Source organism: Aethalodelphis obliquidens, unplaced genomic scaffold (assembly GCF_003676395.1).
Source record: "Aethalodelphis obliquidens isolate GAN/ISIS:26980383/991018 unplaced genomic scaffold, ASM367639v1 scaffold5, whole genome shotgun sequence".
NCBI lineage: Eukaryota > Metazoa > Chordata > Mammalia > Artiodactyla > Delphinidae > Aethalodelphis > Aethalodelphis obliquidens.
Genome location: NW_020837949.1, coordinates 56526739 through 56547745, shown reverse-complemented (window position 1 = coordinate 56547745; position 21007 = coordinate 56526739). Strand labels below are relative to the sequence as shown.

At 39.1% G+C, this 21007-nt stretch overlaps 1 protein-coding gene and 1 long non-coding RNA gene across 2 annotated transcripts in view; one reads left to right on the top strand and one right to left on the bottom strand.

The window, feature by feature from the left end:
* CALCR (calcitonin receptor) overlaps nucleotides 1-21007 on the top strand; it is a 148874-nt gene that overhangs the window by 107670 nt on the left and 20197 nt on the right. The window contains exon 8 of the mRNA XM_027102471.1: nucleotides 3696-3822. Coding sequence (XP_026958272.1) covers nucleotides 3696-3822 — 127 coding nt within the window. The remainder of the gene's footprint in view (nucleotides 1-3695; nucleotides 3823-21007) is intronic.
* LOC113618374 (uncharacterized) overlaps nucleotides 15501-21007 on the bottom strand; it is a 24029-nt gene continuing 18522 nt past the window's right edge. Inside the window, exons 2-3 of the long non-coding RNA XR_003431991.1 lie at nucleotides 15872-15966; nucleotides 15501-15579 (exon numbers count right to left, since the gene is read on the bottom strand). This is a non-coding gene — a long non-coding RNA (uncharacterized LOC113618374). The remainder of the gene's footprint in view (nucleotides 15580-15871; nucleotides 15967-21007) is intronic.

The following is a 21007-nucleotide window of genomic DNA, read 5'->3' as shown; positions in this document are numbered from 1 at the left end:
TTGTCCATCATGAACAAGGTATGATACCTAAGTAAAGGAAAACTTAAAGTTGTGTTTTGTCCTGTGATATCAAACTGATCTATACAATCTGCAAGACTCAAGGCAAATATTAAGCACCTTCTCATACAACTTCAAGATCCCACAAGCACACGTATACACGCATGGGATACCAATAACTTGAAACAAAGTTTTCAATGTGAAAGATTTATACCAGGTAAATTAAAATCATAAATATGACATTTAGCTTTAACTTTAAAGTGTGACATCTTGAGATTCATATGAAAGTAAATCATTATCCTCACATGTGAATGACACCTTGATTGGGCCAAGACAGGAGTAGATTATATTGTCTTATCCTCCCACTCTTGGAGAATCTATAGCACTTATAGTTCCCTGTCACTCAGAGTAAGCAACATCCTCTCCATCTAAATACCTGTGGTTTTTTTGTTTTTTGTTTTTATCAAGAGGAATAAAGTAGAGCTCTTTCTATTTCATGCCATTTCTACTAAAGACATTTCAGGTCTGACAGGAAAATGTCCGCTTCTCTCATGTTCATTCAGGCAACAGGATATTTGTATTGAGAACAATTAAACACATAATTTCTTAAGTTCAGTTAGTCCTCTTCAGCATCCTATACCTCTTTCAGAACATTTATTATAATAGTAAATAATTATGTAATGTATAAGGTCCCAGAAAGCAGAAGCTGTCTGTTTTGTTTACCCATGTATCCCTAGCCTCTAAAAGAGGGTTTGAATCAGAGTTGGATACACAGTAATATGTGTTGGATTATTGAAAGAATTTTAATAAAGTACCTTTAACTTGCTTCAAAAAGCTGAGTGTAAATGTCATCAAGTAAGTGTAGTAAAAATTTTAAAACTCAATAAGGGGAAATTATATTGAAATCTTCAAGAAGCAGACTCATATATTAGTCATATTCTTCCTTTGGAACCTGACAGTTTATCCAGCTTTAAACCATCACTTTCTCATTGTGTACATAACACAGTACTGTATATAGGTTTTACGTAATGTTGAACAACAGGATAATGTCCAATATTAAGAATCTGGCAAATGTTCAGTATGATACAAAGTATGAAATACGAGATCATCTAGCATTTAATGTAATTCTCTGTACTGGAAAAACTGTTTAGTGGTCACGGCTCAAAGAAAATTGCTATTATATAAAGATTTTTAATGCAAAAAGAGAGTATTAAGCCCTACTGTGTGTCAGAAGCTGTGCTAGGTACACAAAACAAATTCCTTTAGCATTTCCATTCTAGTAAGAGAAAATAACAGGCAGTAAACAAATATACGATATGTCAGGAGGCAGTAAGTGTTAAGAAGAAAAAAAAACAGGGATACAAGGACCCAAGAGTAAGCTGGAGGTGGAGGAAGTATATTTTATTTAGGGCAGTTCTGGTTTACACAGGAGACTGAACATTAACCAGTTCTGTAAACTAATATCCATTGACAGATTATTGAACCCTACCCAATCCAAAGAAAATCAGGCATGAGAATAACAATGCTGAATGATGCATTCATCCATACTCCTTAGTTATGCATAATGTCAACTGTCGTTGGTTTAAGCCAGGCTGAATCCAATAATGAGAACACAGATATTTGCCTCCCAGTGAGAAGAATTATAAAATGCTATTACGACTGTATGAAAAAGGGCAGGTCAGATGTTTAACAGTTACTTTATGGGAAGAGTTTATGCAGTATAAATGGGCGTGATGTTTTACATAAATATTTTTTTCTTTTTAAAGCCTTAAATTTGTATCCTACTTTTTTTTTTTTTTTTTTCCCCCGGTACGCAAGCCTCTCACTATTGTAGCCTCTTCCGTTGCGGAGCACAGGCTCCGGACGCGCAGGCTCAACGGCCATGGCTCACGGGCCCAGCCGCTCTGCGGCATGTGGGACCCTCCCGGACTGGGGCACGAACCCGTGTCCCCCGCATCGGCAGGCGGACTCTCAACCACTGCACCACCGGGGAAGCCCCCTGCATCCTACTTTCTATAGTACTGTTAAAAAACCAACTAGGTTCAGTTTATTTAACAAAATTTTCTGCTGCTACATAAAGTAGCACATGGTAGTGTGTGTGAGAAAAAGAGAGAGAGGGAGAGAAAGTTCTCCTCTAAACCCCATCTTTACCATTGGCTGCCTACTGCATTCTACTCCTGCTCAACAAGTTGAGGATTTTAAAATATTCTGTATTAACTATTTACTAATACTTGTGCTTCCTGAAGAGTTGAAAAAGGTAGCTACAATAATCAAAATATGCTCTAACAGTTGCCCTTATTGCTTAAAGTTACTTTTTACTACAGATAATTGACAACTCATTTTTCCTTTGATTTGAAAATATAGGAAGGCATTTTCATGACCCATTTTTCCCCAGAATTTTCTTGTCAAAATGCCTGGGATTCTAGCTTTATTCCATGAAGATTTTTTAGGAGTAGTTACTATGATCACTCGTTGGCATCATTAACTGAATGTTAACGTTAAATTTCTCACATTATGCTAAATATTTTTTGACTGGATCAAATATGGTAAACACGAGATTTTAATTCATCTAGGATAATCACTCCAATTTTGTTATAGCCGTCCTGCAGGCTGTCTACATTTGCATCAAAAAGTGAAATAGGAGGGGCTTCCCTGGTGGCGCAGTGGTTAAGAGTCCGCCTGCCGTTGCAGGGGACACGGGTTCGTGCCCCAGTCCGGGAAGATCCCACATGCCGCGGAGCGGCTGGGCCCGTGAGCCATGGCCGCTGAGCCTGCGCGTCCGGAGCCTGTGCTCCGCAGCGGGAGAGGCCACAGCAGTGAGAGGCCCGCGTACCGCAAAAAAAAAAAAAAAAAGTGAAGTAGGATATTCAAACTGATGTTTATTTAGATGAACATTCACACAAGTACACAAGTACAAATTTATGAAGTGGAGGAGAAAGGAATGAAAAATGCAGCAAACCGTTTAGTACGCCAGAGGTGGGGCATGACTGTTCCAACAAGCAGTGCATTTGGATAGGTCCCAGGTCCAAACCACACTGTGCCTCAGCACGAGATCAGATTTGAGACTAGTTAGAATTCTCTGCCTGTGTCTGAGCTCCACCATCAGGAGGACATGGAAAGAAGGAGCCATAGGGTTGATTTCCAGTTAGAATACAAGAAATAAGAAGGTATTAAAAGAAATGGTGAAAGAAAAGGATGACAGGAGAATTAATAAAATCTGTGTATGTGATGGGCCAAGGACATGGATTCAGTCAGGCTGTCAGGCAGCCTTGTTTCTGACTTCAGGCTCTGTTATCCCATTTGCCACTCAATTTCTGCCGGGTTACATCAATAGAGAGTCGACATTTCATCTGAAGCACAATTCCAAACCCTAATAGTTTCTCTTGTAAAAGTCCTTCTCTTAATTAATTTTATGACATTTGTTATCATTGAAAGTGATTTTTATCACTCACTCTTTTAGTTATTGTAGGAAGTCACCCTGAGGACTGAAAACTATGAGCTACCGGAAAACTGTCTGTAAAAATCAGGCAGAAAGGTAGTAATGAGTCTTAAAGATGAAAACAGCTTCACTTATTTCTATATGTTCTTTCCTCTGTTGCTAAAGAAAATATTAAAAATATTTACAAAGTGGGTTTTTTTTTCCAGGTACGTCAACATTTTGACACTGATTAATGCTTTCTGTTACTTTTTCCTTCCAGGAGCCTTAAGTGCCAAAGGGTGACTCTGCACAAGAACATGTTTCTGACTTACGTTCTGAATTCTATCATTATCATCATCCACCTGGTTGAAGTTGTGCCCAACGGAGAGCTCGTGAAAAGGGATCCGGTAAGCACTACATGATTTGTTTTTAATTTTATTTTCAAGGATATAATAAGTATAAATAGTGAATATGGTGTCATTGTCTTAAGCAGCTGTTTATATATGTAATAATACTTTACAATTGAGTTTTGCATTTAACAAGGCACATCATTTCTGTGTAATTATTGGAAGTAATGGTTATATGCTATAGTAAAGGGCTGGGAATGATAAAGTTATAGCCCAATAAGAATCATACCGTAAATAATGAATTTTCATGACTAATCAATAATTTATTAACATCTATGGGAAGTTCACTGAGCACATATACTAGGTGTACTAAAGCAGTGCTTTGCAGTGGCCCCAGTGTGTCACTAATGGGTTACAGGTGTGCATAAGTATTAATCCCTCAGCATTCTGGTGCCGAGCTGGTCTTGGGCCAGTCACTTCAGCTGCAAGTAGCTATGCATTTACTCTAGTGATTCATATAAATTTTATCATGTTCTATGTTTGCATGACTTAGAAAAAGATTTAAATGTCCCTAGTTCAGGCACTGTCATCTCCCAGTCTCTGCTAATGGCCCCCATTAACTGAGCTCAACCAGAAACCAGAGGGCGAGGAAGCCCTGAAGGAGATGTGCAAAGCAACTTCTCCAGGCCCAGGAGCTGGGTAGAGAGTGCATTTGAAAGCACAAACAGAAGTTATCCAGCACACAATGAATGGCCAAGGGATATTTTCATTTTTGTTTCTCTGCTTAACTGTGTTATGCAAGCATCTGTAGATAGCCTCATCTTTCAAAACTGGCATTTGACAGCTCTGCCAACCCAATGACAAAAATGCGTGAAATCTGCCCAGGGCGTGCATCCTGCGTGACAGTGGCATGGCATGGGAAAGCAGCTTAATTTGGCTTCTAATGGATCCACAGTGCTAATAATTTTTGCAGTGTGAATACATCCAGAAAGGCATTGTGATCCATCTTTTAAAACCATGGCATCTGTTATTGAGACAGGTTCCTGTCTTAGGTGCAGAATGGGTTTACCTTGATGAGTTTTCGTCTTTCATGTCAACTGATTTTAATAAAAGTAATCTCATTTCACTTAATCCTCACAAGACCCCAGCGAAGGATGGATATTCTCCCCATTATTTTTTTAACATCTTTATTGGAGTATAATTGCTTTACAATGGTGTGTTAGTTTCTGCTTTATAACAAAGTGAATCAGCTACACATATACATATATCCCCATATCCCCTCCCTCTTGCGTCTCCCTCACACCCTCCCTATCCCACCCCTCTAGGTGGTCACAAAGCACCGAGCTGATCTCCCTGTGCTATGCGGCTGCTTCCCACTAGCTATCTATCTTACATTTGGTAGTGTATATATGTCCCTGCCACTCTCTCACTTCGTCCCAGCTTACCCTTCCCCCTCCCCGTGTCCCAAGTACATCCTCTGCATCTGCATCTTTATTCGTGTCCTGCCATCTCCCCATTATTATTATTTTTTTATCTTCTATTTTCTTTTTTTTTAACGTCTTTATTGGGGTATAATTGCTTTACAATGGTGTGTTAGTTTCTGCTTTATAACAAAGTGAATCAGTTATACATATACATATGTTGCCATATCTCTTCCCTTTTGCATCTCCCTCCCTCCCACCCTCCCTATCCCACCCCTCCGGGCGGTCACAAAGCACCAAGCTGAACTCCCTGTGCTATGCGGCTGCTTCCCACTAGCTATCTACCTTACGTTTGGTAGTGTATATATGTCCATGCCTCTCTCTCGCTTTGTCACAGCTCACCCTTCCCCCTCCCGATATCCTCAAGTCCGTTCTCCAGTAGGTCTGTGTCTTTATTCCTGTCTTAGCCCTAGGATCTTCATGACATTTTTCCCCTTAAATTCCATATATATGTGTTAGCATACGGTATTTGTCTTTCTCTTTCTGACTTACTTCACTCTGTATGACACACTCTAGGTCTATCCACCTCATTACAAATAACTCAATTTCGTTTCTTTTTATGGCTGAGTAATATTCCATTGTATGTATGTGCCACATCTTCTTCATCCATTTATCCGAAGATGGACACTTAGGTTGTTTCCATCTCCAGGCTATTGTAAATAGAGCTGCAATGAACATTTTGGTACATGACTCTTTTTGAATTATGGTTTTCTCAGGGTATATGCCCAGTAGCTGCATCATATGGTAGTTCTATTTGTAGTTTTTTAAGGAATCTCCATACTGTTCTCCATAGTGGCTGTACCAATCAATTCACATTCCCACCAGCAGTGCAAGAGTGTTCCCTTTTCTCCACACCCTCTCCAGCATTTATTGTTTCAAGATTTAATGATGGCAATTCTGACTGGTGTGAGATGATATCTCATTGTAGTTTTGATTTGCATTTCTCTAGTGATTAATGATGTTGAGCATTCTTTCATGTGTTTGTTGGCAGTCTGTATATCTTCTTTGGAGAAATGTCTATTTAGGGCTTCTGCCCATTTTTGGATTGGGTTGTTTGTTTTTTTGTTATTGAGCTGCATGAGCTGCTTGTAAATTTTGGAAATTAATCCTTTGTCAGTTGCTTCATTTGCAAATATTTTCTCCCATTCTGAGGGTTGTCTTTTGGTCTTGTTTATGGTTTCCTTTGCTATGCAAAATCTTTGAAGTTTCATTAGGTCCCATTTGTTTATTTTTGTTTTTATTTCCATTTCTCTAGGAGGTGGGTCAAAAAGGATCTTGCTGTGATTTATGTCATAGAGTGTTCTGCCTATGTTTTCCTCTAAAAGTTTGATAGTTTCTGGCCTTACATTTAGGTCTTTAATCCATTTTGAGCTTATTTTTGTGTATGGTGTTAGGGAGTGATCTAATCTCATACTTTTACATGTACCTGTCCAGTTTTCCCAGCACCACTTGTTGAAGAGGCTGTCCCTTCTCCACTGTACATTCTTGCCTCCTTTATCAAAGATAAGGTGACCATATGTGCGTGGGTTTATCTCTGGGCTTTCTATCCTGTTCCATTGATCCATCTTTCTGTTTTTGTGCCAGTACCATACTGTCTTGATTACTGTAGCTTTGTAGTATAGTCTGAAGTCAGGGAGCCTGATTCCTCCAGCTCCGTTTTTCATTCTCAAGATTGCTTTGGCTATTCGGGGTCCTTTGTGTTTCCATACAAATTGTGAAATTTTTTGTTCTAGTTCTGTGAAAAATGCCAGTGGTAGTTTGATAGAGATTGCATTGAATCTGTAGATTGCTTTGGGTAGTAGAGTCATTTTCACAATGTTGATTCTTCCAATCCAAGAACATGGTATATCTCTCCATCTTTTTGTATCATCTTTAATTTCTTTCATCAGTGTCTTATAATTTTCTGCATACAGGTCTTTTGTCTCCTTAGGTAGGTATATTCCTAGATAGTTTATTCTTTTTGTTGCAGTGGTAAATGGGAGTGTTTTCTTGATTTCACTTTCAGATTTTTCATCATTAGTGTATAGGAGTGCCAGAGGTTTCTGCGCATTAATTTTGTATCCTGCTACTTTACCAAATTCATTGATGAGCTCTAGTAGCTTTCTGGTAGCATCTTTAGGATTCTCTATGTATAGTATCATGTCATCTGCAAACAGTGACAGCTTTACTTCTTCTTTTCCGATTTGGATTCCTTTTATTTCCTTTTCTTCTCTGATTGCTGTGGCTAAAACTTCCAAAACTATATTGAATAAGAGCGGTGAGAGTGGGCAACCTTGTCTTGTTCCTGATCTTAGTGGAAATGGTTTCAGTTTTTCACCATTGAGGATGATGTTGGCTGTGGGTTTGTCATATATGGCCTTTATTATGTTGCAGAAAGTTCCCTCTATGCCTACTTTCTGCAGAGTTTTTATCATAAATGGGTGATGAATTTTGTCAAAAGCTTTCTCTGCATCTATTGAGATGATCATATGTTTTTTCTCCTTCAATTTGTTAATATGGTCTGTCACATTGATTGATTTGCATATATTGAAGAATCCTTGCATTCCTGGAATAAACCCCACTTGATCATGGTGTATGATCCTTTTAATGTGCTATTGGATTCTGTTTGCTAGTATTTTGTTGAGGATTTTTGCATCTATGTTCATCAGTGATATTGGCCTGTAGTTTTCTTTCTTTGTGACATCCTTGTCCTGTTTTGGTATCAAGGTGATGGTGGCCTCGTAGAAGGAATTTGGGAGTGTTCCTCCCTCTGCTATGTTTTGGAAGAGTTTGAGAAGGATAGGTGTTAGCTCTTCTCTAAATGTTCGATAGAATTCGCCTGTGAAGCCATCTGGTCCTGGGCTTTTGTTTGTTGGAAGATTTTTAATGACAGTTTCAGTTTCAGTGCTTGTGATTGGTCTGTTCCTATTTTCTATTTCTTCCTGATTCAGTCTTGGTAGGTTGTGCATTTCTAAGAATTTTTCCATTTCTTCCAGATTGTCCATTTTATTGGCATACAGTTGCCTGTAGTAATCTCTCATGATCTTTTGTATTTCTGCAGTGTCAGTTGTTACTTCTCCTTTTTCATTTCTAATTCTATTGATTTGAGTCTTCTCCCTTGTTTTTTTTTTGATGAGTCTGGCTAATGGTTTATCTATTTTGTTTATCTTCTCAAAGAACCAGCTTTTAGTTTTATTGATCTTTGCTATCATTTCCTTCATTTCTTTTTCATTTATTTCTGATCTGATTTTTATGATTTCTTTCCTTTTGCTAATTTTGGGGTTTTTTTGTTCTTTCTCTAATTGCTTTAGGTGCAAGGTTAGGTTGTTTGGTTGAGATGTTTCCTGTTTCTTAAGGTGGGCTTGTATTGCTATAAACTTCCCTCTTAGAACTGCTTTTGCTGCATCCCATAGGTTTTTGGTCGTCGTGTCTCCATTGTCATTTGTTTCTAGGTATTTTTTGATTTCCTCAGTGATCACTTTGTTATTAAGTAGTGTATTGTTTAGCCTCCATGTGTTTGTACTTTTTACAGATCTTTTCCTGTAATTGATATCTAGTCTCATAGCATTGTGGTCGGAAAAGATACTTGATACAATTTCAATTTTCTTAAATTTACCAAGGCTTGATTTGTGACCCAAGATATGATCTATCCTGGCGAATGTTCCATGAGCACTTGAGAAAAATGTGTATTTGGTTGTTTTTGGATGGAGTGTCCTATAAATATCAATTAAGTCCATCTTGTTTAATGTAACATTTAAAGCTTGTGTTTCCTTATTTATTTTCATTTTGGATGATCTGTCCATTGGTGAAAGTGGGGTGTTAAAATCCCCTACTATGAATGTGTTACTGTCGATTTCCCCTTTTATGGCTGTTAGTATTTGCCTTATGTATTAAGGTGCTCCTATGTTGGGTGCATAAATATTTACAATTGTTATATCTTCTTCTTGGATCTATCCCTTGATCATTATGTAGTGTCCTTCTTTGTCTCTTTAATAGTCTTTATTTTAAAGTCTATTTTGTCTGATATGAGAATTGCTACTCCAGCTTTCTTTTGGTTTCTGTTTGCATGGAATATCTTATTTCATCCCCTTACTTTCAGTCTGTATGTGTTCTAGGTGTGAAGTGCGTCTGTCGTAGACAGCATATATATGGGTCTTGTTTTCGTATCCATTCAGCCAATCTGTGTCTTTTGGTGGGAGCATTTAGTCCATTTACATTTAATGGTAATTATCGATATGTATGTTCATATTCCCATTTTCTAAATTGTTTTGGGTTCATTATTGTAGGTCTTTTCCTTCTCTTGTGTTTCTTCCCTAGAGAAGTTCCTTTAGCATTTGTTGTAAAGCTGGTTTGGTGGTGCTGAAGTCTCTCAACTTTTGCTTGTCTGTAAAGGTTTTAATTTCTCCATCAAATCTGAATGAGATCCTTGCTGGGTAGAGTAATCTTGGTTGCAGGTTTTTCTCCTTCATCACTTTAAATATGTCCTGCCAGTCCCTTCTGGCTTGCAGAGTTTGTGCTGAAAGATCAGCTGTTAACCTTATGGGGATTCCCTTGTGTGTTATTTGTTGTTTTTCCCTTGCTGCTTTTAATATGTTTTCTTTGTATTTAATTTTTGACAGTTTGATTAATATGTGTCTTGCCATGTTTCTCCTTGGATTTATCCTGTATGGGACTCTCTGTGCTTCCTAGACTTGATTAACTATTTCCTTTCCCATATTTGGGAAGTTTTCAACTATAATCTCTTCAAATATTTTCTCAGTCCCTTTCTTTTTCTCTTCTTCTTCTGGAACCCCTATAATTCGAATGTTGGTGCATTTAATGTTGTCCCAGAGGTCTCTGAGACTGTCCTCAGTTCTTTTCATTCTTTTTTCTTTATTCTGCTGTGCAGTAGTTATTTCCACTATTTTATCTTCCAGGTCACTTATCCGTTCTTCTGTCTCAGTTATTCTGCCATTGATCCCATCTAGAGTATTTTTCATTTCATTTATTGTGTTGTTTGTCGTTGTTTGTTTCATCTTTAGTTCTTCTAGGTCCTTGTTAAATATTTCTTGCATTTTGTCTATTCTGTTTCCAAGATTTTGGATCATCTTTACTATCATTATTCTGAATTCTTTGTCAGGTAGACTGCCTATTTCCTCTTCATTTGTTAGGTAGGTTTTTATCTTGCTCCTTCATCTGCTGTGTGTTTTTCTGTCTTCTCATTTTGCTTATCTTACTGTGTTTGGGGTCTCCTTTTTGCACGCTGCAGGTTCATAGTTCCCGTTGATTTTGGTGTCTGTCCCCAGTGGCTAAGGTTGGTTCAGTGGGTTGTGTAGGCTTCCTGGTGGAGGGGACTAGTGCCTGTGTTCTGGTGGATGAGGCTGGATCTTTTCTCTCTGGGGGGCAGATCCACGTCTGGTGGTGTGTTTTGGGGTGTTTGTGGACTTATTACGATTTTGGGCAGCCTCTCTGCTAATGGGTGGGGTTGTGTTCCTGTCTTGCTAGTTGTTTGGCATAGGATGTCCAGCACTGTAGCTTTCTGGTCGTTGTGTGAAGCTGGGTGCTGGTGTTGAGATGGAGATCTCTGGGAGATTTTTGCCGTTTGATATTATGTGGAGCTGGGAGGTCTGTTGTTGACCTGTGTCTTGAAGTTGGTTCTCCCACCTCAAAGGCACAGCATTGACACCTGGCTGCAGCACCAAGAGCCTTTCATCCACACGGCTCAGAATAAAAGGGAGAAAAAGTAGAGAGAAAGAATTAGTAGAAGTAGGAAGAAAGAAAGGAAGGAAGAAAGAAAGAAAGAAGGAAAGAAAGAAAGGAGGGAGGGAGGGAGGGATGGTGGGAGGAAGGAAGGAAGGAAGAAAGGAGGGAAGGAAGGGAAAAAGAAAGAAGGAAGATAAAGTAAAATATAATAAAGTTATTAAATTAAAAATAATTATTAAGAAAAAATAAAAAAAACAAAAACAAAAAAACGGACAGATAGAACCTTAGGACAAATGGTGGAAGCAAAGCTATACAGACAAAATCTCACACAGAAGCATACACATACACACTCACAAAAAGAGGAAAAAGTCATAAATCTTGCTCTCAAAGTCCACCTCCTCAATTTGGGATGATTCGTTGTCTAAAGGAGGGAATAAAGGAAAGAAAGAAAAAGAAAGAAAGAAAGAATATAAAGTAAAATAAAATAGTTATTAAAATTAATTATTAAGAAAAAAAATTAAAAACAAAAAAACAGACGGATAGAACCCTAGGACAAATGGAGACAGCAAAGCTATACAGACAAAATCTCACACAGAAGCATACACATACACACAAAAAGAGGAAAAGAGGAAAAAATCGTAAATCTTGCTCTCAAAGTCCACCTCCTCAATTTGGGATGATTCGTTGTCTATTCAGGTATTCCACAGATGCAGGTACATCAAATTGATTGTGGAGCTTTAATCCGCTGCTTCTGAGGCTGCTGGGAGAGATTTCCCTTTCTCTTTGTTCTCACAGCTCCCAGGGGCTCAGCTTTGGATTTGGCCCCGCCCCTGCATGTAGGTCACCTGAGGGCGTCTGTTCTTCGCTCAGACAGGACAGGGTTAAAGGAGCCGCTGATTCAGGGGCTCTGGCTCACTCAGGCTGGGGGGAGGGAGGGGCACAGAGTGCGGGTTGAGCCTGCGGCGGCAGAGGCCGGCGTGACGTTGCACCAGCCTGAGGCGCACCGTGCGTTCTCCTGGGGAAGTTGTCCCTGGATCCCGGGACCCTGGCAGTGGCGGGCTGCACTGGCTCCCGGGAGGGGAGGTGTGGATAGTGACCTGTGCTCGCACACAGTCTTCTTGGCGGCGGCAGCAGCAGCCTTAGCGTCTCATGCCCGTCTCTGAGGTCCGTGCTTTTAGCCGCAGCTCGCGCCCATCTTTGGAGCTCCTTTAAGCAGCGGTCTTAATCCCCTCTCCTCGAGCACCAGGAAACAAAGAGGGAAGAAAAAGTCTCTTGCCTCTTCTGCAGGTCCAGACTTTTCCCCGGACTCCCTTCCGGCTAGCCGTGGTGCACTAACCCCCTGCAGGCTGTGTTCACGCCGCCAACCCCAGTCCTCTCCCTGCGCTCCGACCAAAGCCTGAGCCTCAGCTTGCAGCCCCGCCCGCCCCGGCGGGTGAGCAGACAAGCCTCTCGGGCTGGTGTGTGCCGGTTGGCACCCATCCTCTGTGCGGGACTCTCCCCGCTTTGCCCTCCGCACCCCTGTTGCTGCGCTCTCTTCCGCGGCCCCGAAGCTGCCCCCCTCCGCCACCTGCAGTGTCCGCCCGTGAAGGGGCTTCTAGTGTGTGGAAACCTTTCCTCCTTCACAGCTCCCTCCCACTGGTGCAGGTCCCATCCCTATTCTTTTGTCTCTGTTTATTCTTTTTTCTTTTGCCCTACCCAGGTACTTGGGGACTTTCTTGCCTTTTGGGAGGTCTGAGGTCTTCTGCCAGCGTTCAGTAGGTGTTCTGTAGGAGTTGTTCCACGTGTAGATGTATTTCTGTTGTATCTGTGGGGAGGAAGGTGATCTCCGCGTCTTACTCTATCGCCATCTTCCCCTCCTCCCCCCATTATTAACTGAGTAAATGGAGGCTCAGTGAAGGCACGTGTCCTACACACCATGGATAGTTAGACGTAGATAGTTGTCCTACACACCGTGGATCGTTAGATAGATAGATTCACACCCAGACCTGTCCCATGCAGAAGCCCATCCTCTCTCCTCTGTACCACATGGTGCTCTTGATTATCTTGATTTCTTTCCTTAGGAAGATTGTTCTTAAAGATATTGGCTCAGCCATTTCAAAGTAATCGTTCTTCATAATTAGACAAGCATACTCCATTTCATTAGGGAAGCTGACTCCCACTAAGATTAAAACAGGTGTAGAAGCCATTAACCAAGAATATCCCAGCAAAACTCAAATTTGGAGCATCCCATTTCCCATTAAATATGAAAACCCTGAGAAAGTTACTATCTGTACAAAGTAGGCCAGGAAATGGCACTTTAGTTATTGAATAATCAGCCCACCAACCTGGGAGCAGAGGTCTTGTAATTCTTGAATAGACTCTCTCCCATCTCTCTTGTGCGGGGTCTCACACCCACATGTTATGCCTCCAGCCCACCCTCTGGATGTAGGGTAATGGGCGCTTTTCATCCATTATGAGATCATACTAAACCTGTTATCCTCCTGAAATAGTATACATTCAGGACTTTTTCTGAGTTCACTATTAAATTGTAGAAGCCATTTAACCTTATCCATCAAATGAGAGTAGTAGAAACTGCTCTTACTTCCAAGGGGTTGTCCCAGAGTCCCAAAGAAGCATAAAGCTTTTAAAAATTCCCAAGAGCGTGATATTGCAAACGATTGCTCACAAGGTTACTGCTAACCCTTGCCCTGTGGCTAGCTCCCTAGGTCTCTGCACATGACTTTCCCAACCAATCTGTTACTCTGTTCGTTTTCTTAGACAGGTAAGTTATCATTGGCGGATGTTTTCACTTTCATAGGTACTTTAGGGACAGACATTCCTAGGTACTCGGGCAGTCACAGCACACAGGCTGCCTCCTAGCCACCAAGCAGCCAGCTCGGCTCTGCCTTCCAGCTCCCCTATTGCCTCGAAACCTTTAATATAGCCTGTAAGCAGGTATCTAGGGACCTGGCTTAGCCACAAAGCAGCTGATTCCCTGGGAGAATGTGAGCACAGGGGAGTCAGAGAAATTAATAGGAAGCTTTCTTCTGGATATGGAGATGGGAGGGTGGCTGTCTCACATTAGGCATTCTCAAAGTGACAGAAGTTTGAAAAACTGAAAAGAAGTTTATCTTTATGGCATGACTAACCCCGGGTTCTCCTAATCGATATCTTTTTAACCTAACAGACTTGGGTTTTTTTTTTTTTTTTTTTTTTTTTAGCTATGCAAGAGTAAACTTCCTAGGAAAAAACTATAAAACTCTTGAAAGGTAGAACTTCATCCAATCAATCAAGTGTTTATTGAACACCCCAAACTCAAATTTTAGTCTTCAGGCAGAACTAAATTCATATCATTTGCGGGAAATATCTGTTTATGACATTCTCTTCACAATCCCTAGGAATATGCCCAGCCTCACATGGAAACAGCTGCCTATGTCTTGCAACTATATATGTGAGACTCAGTCATTTATCTACCTATTTCAAAGTGTGTGTATGTCTCTTTTTTAGTGGAAAACAGAGGAGCAAAAAGTCTGATTTTGCTCTGTGTGCCTGAATGAGAAGTCTCCTTTCCTCTAAGATTCAAATGAGAATAAGCCACCAATCACAGCCCACTTACAGTGGAAAACGGGGCGTGTGTGAGCACACTTCGCCCTCTTCCACATTTCCAAATGTCTGTTTTCTTTCACAGGACAAAATCTGGAAACATGTGCCTTTCACCAAATACATATAAATGCATAGGCTAAAAACCAAAGACCACAACGACAAAAATTAATTGACGTTTGTAAATTGTGAAGCATACAACTGGCCCAAAGGAAAAAAACTAGGACATTTGTTGTTAGTACTTTCTCTATTTGAACAGTCTTTGTTTTCCAGTGAGGTTTTGGTACATCTCTTATCTAATCCTCCACATACAACACAGGACTGCTTTCTCTAGGCAGGCAAAATTAGTTCAAGAAAAGGGTAGGAAAGAACTCTCAAGTAGATATATCTTGTATGTTATTCATTATTGAAAATGCTTATTTACTATTTCCAAGAGAGATACAGGTCTTAAACTTTGTATTGTACCTTATCTTGAAAATGCATATTCTGTCATAAATGCTATCATAGAAGTCTAATTTCTTGAGGATCTTTTCCTATCCAAAAGACTATTAAAGTAAATTGCAGTTGGAACTACAAATGCAGGCATTAAGAATAAAGGAATTTTCCCTGTTGTAATATATTTGAATACCCAGGGGATAAACAAGAACTAGGAAAGGTTCAACCAGGTTTAACTAGAAAAGCCCCATCTTTCCGAGCAATAAAATTCCCCACCTTTAAAAAGACAGAAAATAACAGCCAAATATTGAGAGTCATGTCATCAACGTATTACTAAGTCATGTGCAACATCAGATATTTTAAATTACTCTAAATAAATTATATGAAATACTGCATTTTTCTTAAAAAACTGACATTCCAGAAAACACTAGATTAAGGTCCTCCCTAGCCAAGAAAAGTGGAGATAATAAAGAAAAACCCAAGAAAGAAGAGACAGACAAAAAAAATTAGAAGAAATTTTTGAAAAAGGGAAGATATTAGACATTTTCAGTCTACAAATATTTATTGAAATTGCAATTAACATGAAAAACATAACCAAAGTCATAAACTAAAGCACATCCGTCAGCACTTCATCTCTGTGATTCAAGCATATGTCTCTTTTCTATAAAAAAGAATACATAATTTTCTATATAAAAAAGAATATATAATTTTTAAAGACTCTTTCTTAAGCAAACTAAAGACAGAATTGTGGGTTGTTTTTTTTCATTTTGACCCAGTTCTCAGGTCAGTGAATCAGTAGTTAAGAGGCAAAAATATTTTCCTTCCCAGTGCCCAAGGGGATATATTAAAAAGAAAGTTATTTCTTGTAAAAGGAGGCTGCATTATCCCAGTGCTTTCACACTACTTCTGTAAGGGTTTATTTTGTTGGGGGCAAAAGAAAACAGTGTTCTCACTTCTCAGCAGGGAATCCCAGTGGGTTTATGGTCCCTTTCCCATCGAAGTAGTCAGTCTCTTCCCTTGAAAGTTTTTTGGTTGGGCAGATTCTCTCCTGTAAAAGCAAGGGTGAGAATCTTACTCCTTCACACAACTTTTTTTTTTTTTTAAGTTAAACTCAAAATAACTCATCGAATAAATAAGGGCTGAATAAATCCTCAGTTTATTGAGTGATGTGAAAATTGCCCATTGTCATTTGTGTCATTTGAACATTTCATTTCCATAATATCTAAAATTTCATTTTCTTCTGTCTGCTTATTCAATGATCTTCATGTAGAGAGTTAGGAGGCAGAATTAAAAGCATTGTTCTTGCTGCATCTAAAGGAAGCTGGCAGCAGACTAGTCATTTTCTAGAAAGAAATGTTTCTCTGAACTTTTTATCTGAGTCTGAAAGGGACAATACAGTGAGATTAGTTTTTACTGGGAACCTGAGCATTTACCTCAAAACCCAAAACAATTGGGTCACATTTTCTACAGCCTCTTATATAAGTAAAGTCAAATGAGTCCCAAGTTCTGAAAACCAAAGTGAATTTCTTCTAAGTCTCACTTGTTCAGGACAGTTGAGCCAATAGGCTACGTCAGAACGTCAGCCTAGTCACAGGAAGATCAGCTTGGAATGGATGCTCAGAAGTGAGGCACTAGAAACTGATGAAACCACGGGTGGAAACTTGACTCCTCCCACCTAGCCCAGAGGAGGCTGGTGGGAGGGAGACCATGTAAATGTGAGGGAGGTGACAGCGATAGCAGAGTTTTTGAGATGAGAGATCAAATGGCAGATAAAACTATATTGGAATTATCCATTTTGGTAGCCTATGAAAGACATTAGATTGAGAATGAAAAAGTATGATGGATTTGAGGGACAGTGCAGAGAGAATAATGCCAAGGTGCGGTAGTGAATTGAGGTATCTTACCCTGGTCATTTATGCTATTTCACTTTACTTACATTTCAAAGCCAATAAATGGTCTTTTAACCAAGATCATATGGTACAGAAAAGTATAGAGGATTTCTTTATTCCTTTAAAAATTTCTTATTTATAATCAACCATGTTTCCATATGGATTTGAAGAATTTATTCCTAAATTGGCTATAAACATCAACCCAATCTCCAGTTTCTCTCACCTGACCAATCTGGGTGATACCTCTGCATGAGAAATTAGTCACCTACAAATGGTATCTTGTGGTGTGGTTTATGTAGTGAGTCTTCATCTCAACATTTGCAGCTTGTTTCCCTTGCTTTGAGAAGGCTGTTATGAATGTCATGCAGCACTTCTTATAGATTTGTTTTCATTCTCAAAATTTCAGTTGAGTTACTAGAAGTTTGCACACTCCCTTGGGGTATGTTGGTTAATTGCTAGAAAGCTGTGGAGCAATAATCAATTTGATATTAGCTGTGTTCAGGTGGATCGCTCCAAATACTACAGCATTGTTCTCGCTGAACCGCAGGATCTCAGATCCCAGCTCTTCTACTTACAGATTAATGTTGAGCAAGTTACTTAACCTCACTGGGCTTCACTTTCTTGATAGAGATATCAATAATAATAGTACCTTTCTCAAAGAGTTGCTTGTGAGGATTAAATGAACCAATACACCTAAGATCCATAAATCCATTTAAGAGTCAGAACTCTCAAATGTTAGCTATTATTATTTATACTAGAGTTGTTACCATTGTTGGCGACTTGAGCACTCATCATTTTCTAACTGTGGTACTCAGTTCCATTTCTGTGTCAACACACCATGGGAGGTGTGGAAACTCAGAGCATGTGTAAAATACTGCTTAAATCTAAAAGGACTAAGTGTGAAAGCAGAATGCACATACTCAGAGGTTTTAAATCACAAATAACCAAAAAGGGCTGTGGCCTAAGCCTGAGCATATAAAACTCATTCAGTCATGGCTTGAAAATCCCCAGTGAAGAGTGATAATATCCTCATTACAGCATGTAGGCAAAGACCTGTGAGTATAGCAAGCTGTTAATTTTTATTCCCCTGCCACATTTCTAACAGGCTTCCCCCGCCCCCATCATGTTTTCTGTTTTCTCTGGCTTTGTTTCCTGAACACTTCTGGAGTATTTCCTTTGCCAATTTCTGGATCATTTTCCAGTGTATTTATCTCAAATGGGACTTTTTTCTCCAGTGTTTTGTTTTTCGTTTTTTTTCTAAACACACCCAATCGTGACTACAGTTGCACAGATTCAAGCTTATTTTCTCTGAAGCTTTGTCAGAAATCAGCCCAGGATTGCATGACAGACTCACATTTAATTGAAAACGTTATATCTTTAAATTTCTCTAGAGAAGGACTGCAGTAGTTTCCTACAAAGTTAATGCTGACTTTCTGACTGGGGGATTTTTCTCCTTCATTCAACTAGCTGTAAAGACTGTACAAGTTGACAGCTTTCAAGTTGAAATGAAAGCCTTTTGCCCTTTGGTTTATCAACTGCACTGGCATCTTGACAAAAATTTCTGTAATTCCTCCTCATGAAGTTTTAGTATACATGTGCATCAAAGTCAGGACGTTTCTCATTGCATTGTGAGTCTACTGGAACAAGAAGCTTGTGCTCTTTGATGGTTAGAGTTATCAGTACTGGAAGGCCAGGAAGTAACCAAAACAGGAGTCAGGTACTGAGTAAACTCCCTCTGTACCCTAAACCCATTCAAAGTGTGCTCCATCGTCCAATAGCATTAGCATCACTCGGTACTTAACTTAGAAATGCAGAATTTACCACTCCATCCTAGATCTTCTGAATCAGAATCTCTACTAATGGGACCCAAAATCTGTGTTCTAACAAGCTCTCCCAGTGATTCTGATGCATGCTAAACTTTGAAAAAGCACTACTATAAACTTTTTCATTATTTATATTTGAACTGGATATTTTTGGAGGGATTCATTATTACATCACTGCTTTCAAGAACTCCTTTCAATAAGCCATGCCCACACCCTTTAGAGTGTAATTTCAAGTGGTAGATGAAAGGGCATTTCAAGCTTGTAAGATGTATGAAGGAATGGAGAGGAAAAAGGTAAGCCGTATGTCCTTTCTAGTTCCCTGTGTATCAAAATCACTCTCACACTTCAGAAGAGAGCTGGGAAAAATTACTGACCTAATCAAATATCAGTCTCATTTGATCCATTCACTTTTATAGACAAACAAAAGTAGTTTCCTTCCACAGTATTTCCCACTCTAGTTCTAAGCAGTTCAGGGAAGATAATAGAGTTGCAACCTCCATTCCCCAAAAGTGTATGCCCACATGAGGCAGAATGATATACACACCACTGAAACAGAGGCAGAGCAACCTATAGACACAGTGCTGGAGATCACCAGAACCTACACCAAAGTTTATTTCTGCTTTAAAACAAGATTTATCAGAAATAAACTTGGCAGCTTTGATTCGGTACAAAGTATTATGGAGTTAGTACTCTTTAGACCATTTCAAACTAATTTTTCACTATTTTTAGTTATTTATTAATATATTTGTATAGTGGAGGATGTGGTTTTAACTGTTTGCCGTAAGTTTTCAAACACGCTCTGATAGCCCCCAGTAACCAAAGAGAGACCATCCTAGCATACTCTTCATTTTGCTACAATATTGTTCATGCAAATTCGAGAAGTAAATTTATAGTTAGCCACCTCTTTTACTATAAGTTAGTCTGTATAGCAGCCCCCAAATAATGCAAAAATTGGAGGAAGGGCAGAATGCTTGACAACGCTTAATAATTTGTTCAACTTTGGCAGAATCTACTAATTCATTCCTTGTTAATTTTCTCACAAATTGAATGGATTATTTAATGTTAATAACACAAACCCCATTAGTTTGATTCATTTATTTGCTATGATCTAGGTGCCAGGCTTTATGTACCTGAGAAAAGAATTTTTAATGGTATTAATGTTGATTACAGAAATCACCTTTTTTAGAAGTCATTGTGCATGGCTGCATTTATGTATTTCTGTATTCATCTCCCCTCCAGAAGATGACTTTCTCAATTGCAAGCACTGAACTTTGTCTTCGCAATTCTAGGACCTAGTCCAGGATTGAACACACAAAAAAATAAGCATAGTTTCTTCATGAAATTTAGCCACCATTTTGAAAAATCGAAGGATCTTAAATAATGTGTTTAACCAAACTCTAGCAGAATGTCCTTTAAGAAATAGTTGGTTGTTATTTTGAATTCTCCCTTGCCAAATTTTTTAAAGCCAAACAAGAACAAAACATCTCACAATTTTTTCCTTAGTATGCTACTGTATCTAGCCATATAGAACATAACTACAGGGAATAATGAGGATTGGCTGCATATAAAATGTGAAGTCAAAGCCATCATCTTTGCCCTCTTCTTATCCCTTCCTCTGCAAATGGCAGCCACCAAAGCTTCTGCTCTGGACCTCTTGATCCAGAAGGAATAGGGTTTTCAAGTAAGAGTAGTCTTTAAAATGAATCCAGAGTATCAACTGAATTTCTTATTTTACTTGTTTGTCATGTGCACATAGCAAGTATTTGCTTAGCAAATGCAAACTAATAATATTTACTAATGCCAATTAGGAAGGTAATCAGATAAAGTCAGTGCCTTTATAAGCCAATATAAATTACTTTCAGATTACCTGATGTTTTGAATTATCTGCACTACTGTTCCACTTTGGTCAGAATCAGAGGTTGATTCTGTCTCTGAAAATACACTATCTGCCTTCTCATGGACACAGTTGGCTGCTTCTTAACGTTCAATGAGTTCTGAAAGGACTCAGTGCATCAGATTCCCAATAAGTGAATTACTATTGCTATGCATTGAATAGAAATGAGTGGTCCTGCAAAGGTTACTGCAATACTGAAAGTCACTTTCAGGCTAATTTGCTTTGTAAAAAAGAAGGCCTGAAATCCAGTCAGATTCAAACTGTAAAGCAGAGCATTTGATAAAATAATAATGCAAATAATCATCCCTAATATGTAAAGTCTTGCTAAATTGTTCTTATTTTTGTTGTTGTTAGAGGGAGTCAAGCACAGCTAAATACCTTAGGGTAGTGTTCCTCAACCAGGGACATTTTCCTCTCCAGGGGACATCTGGTAACGTCTGGAAATATATATATATATATATATATATATATATATATATATAT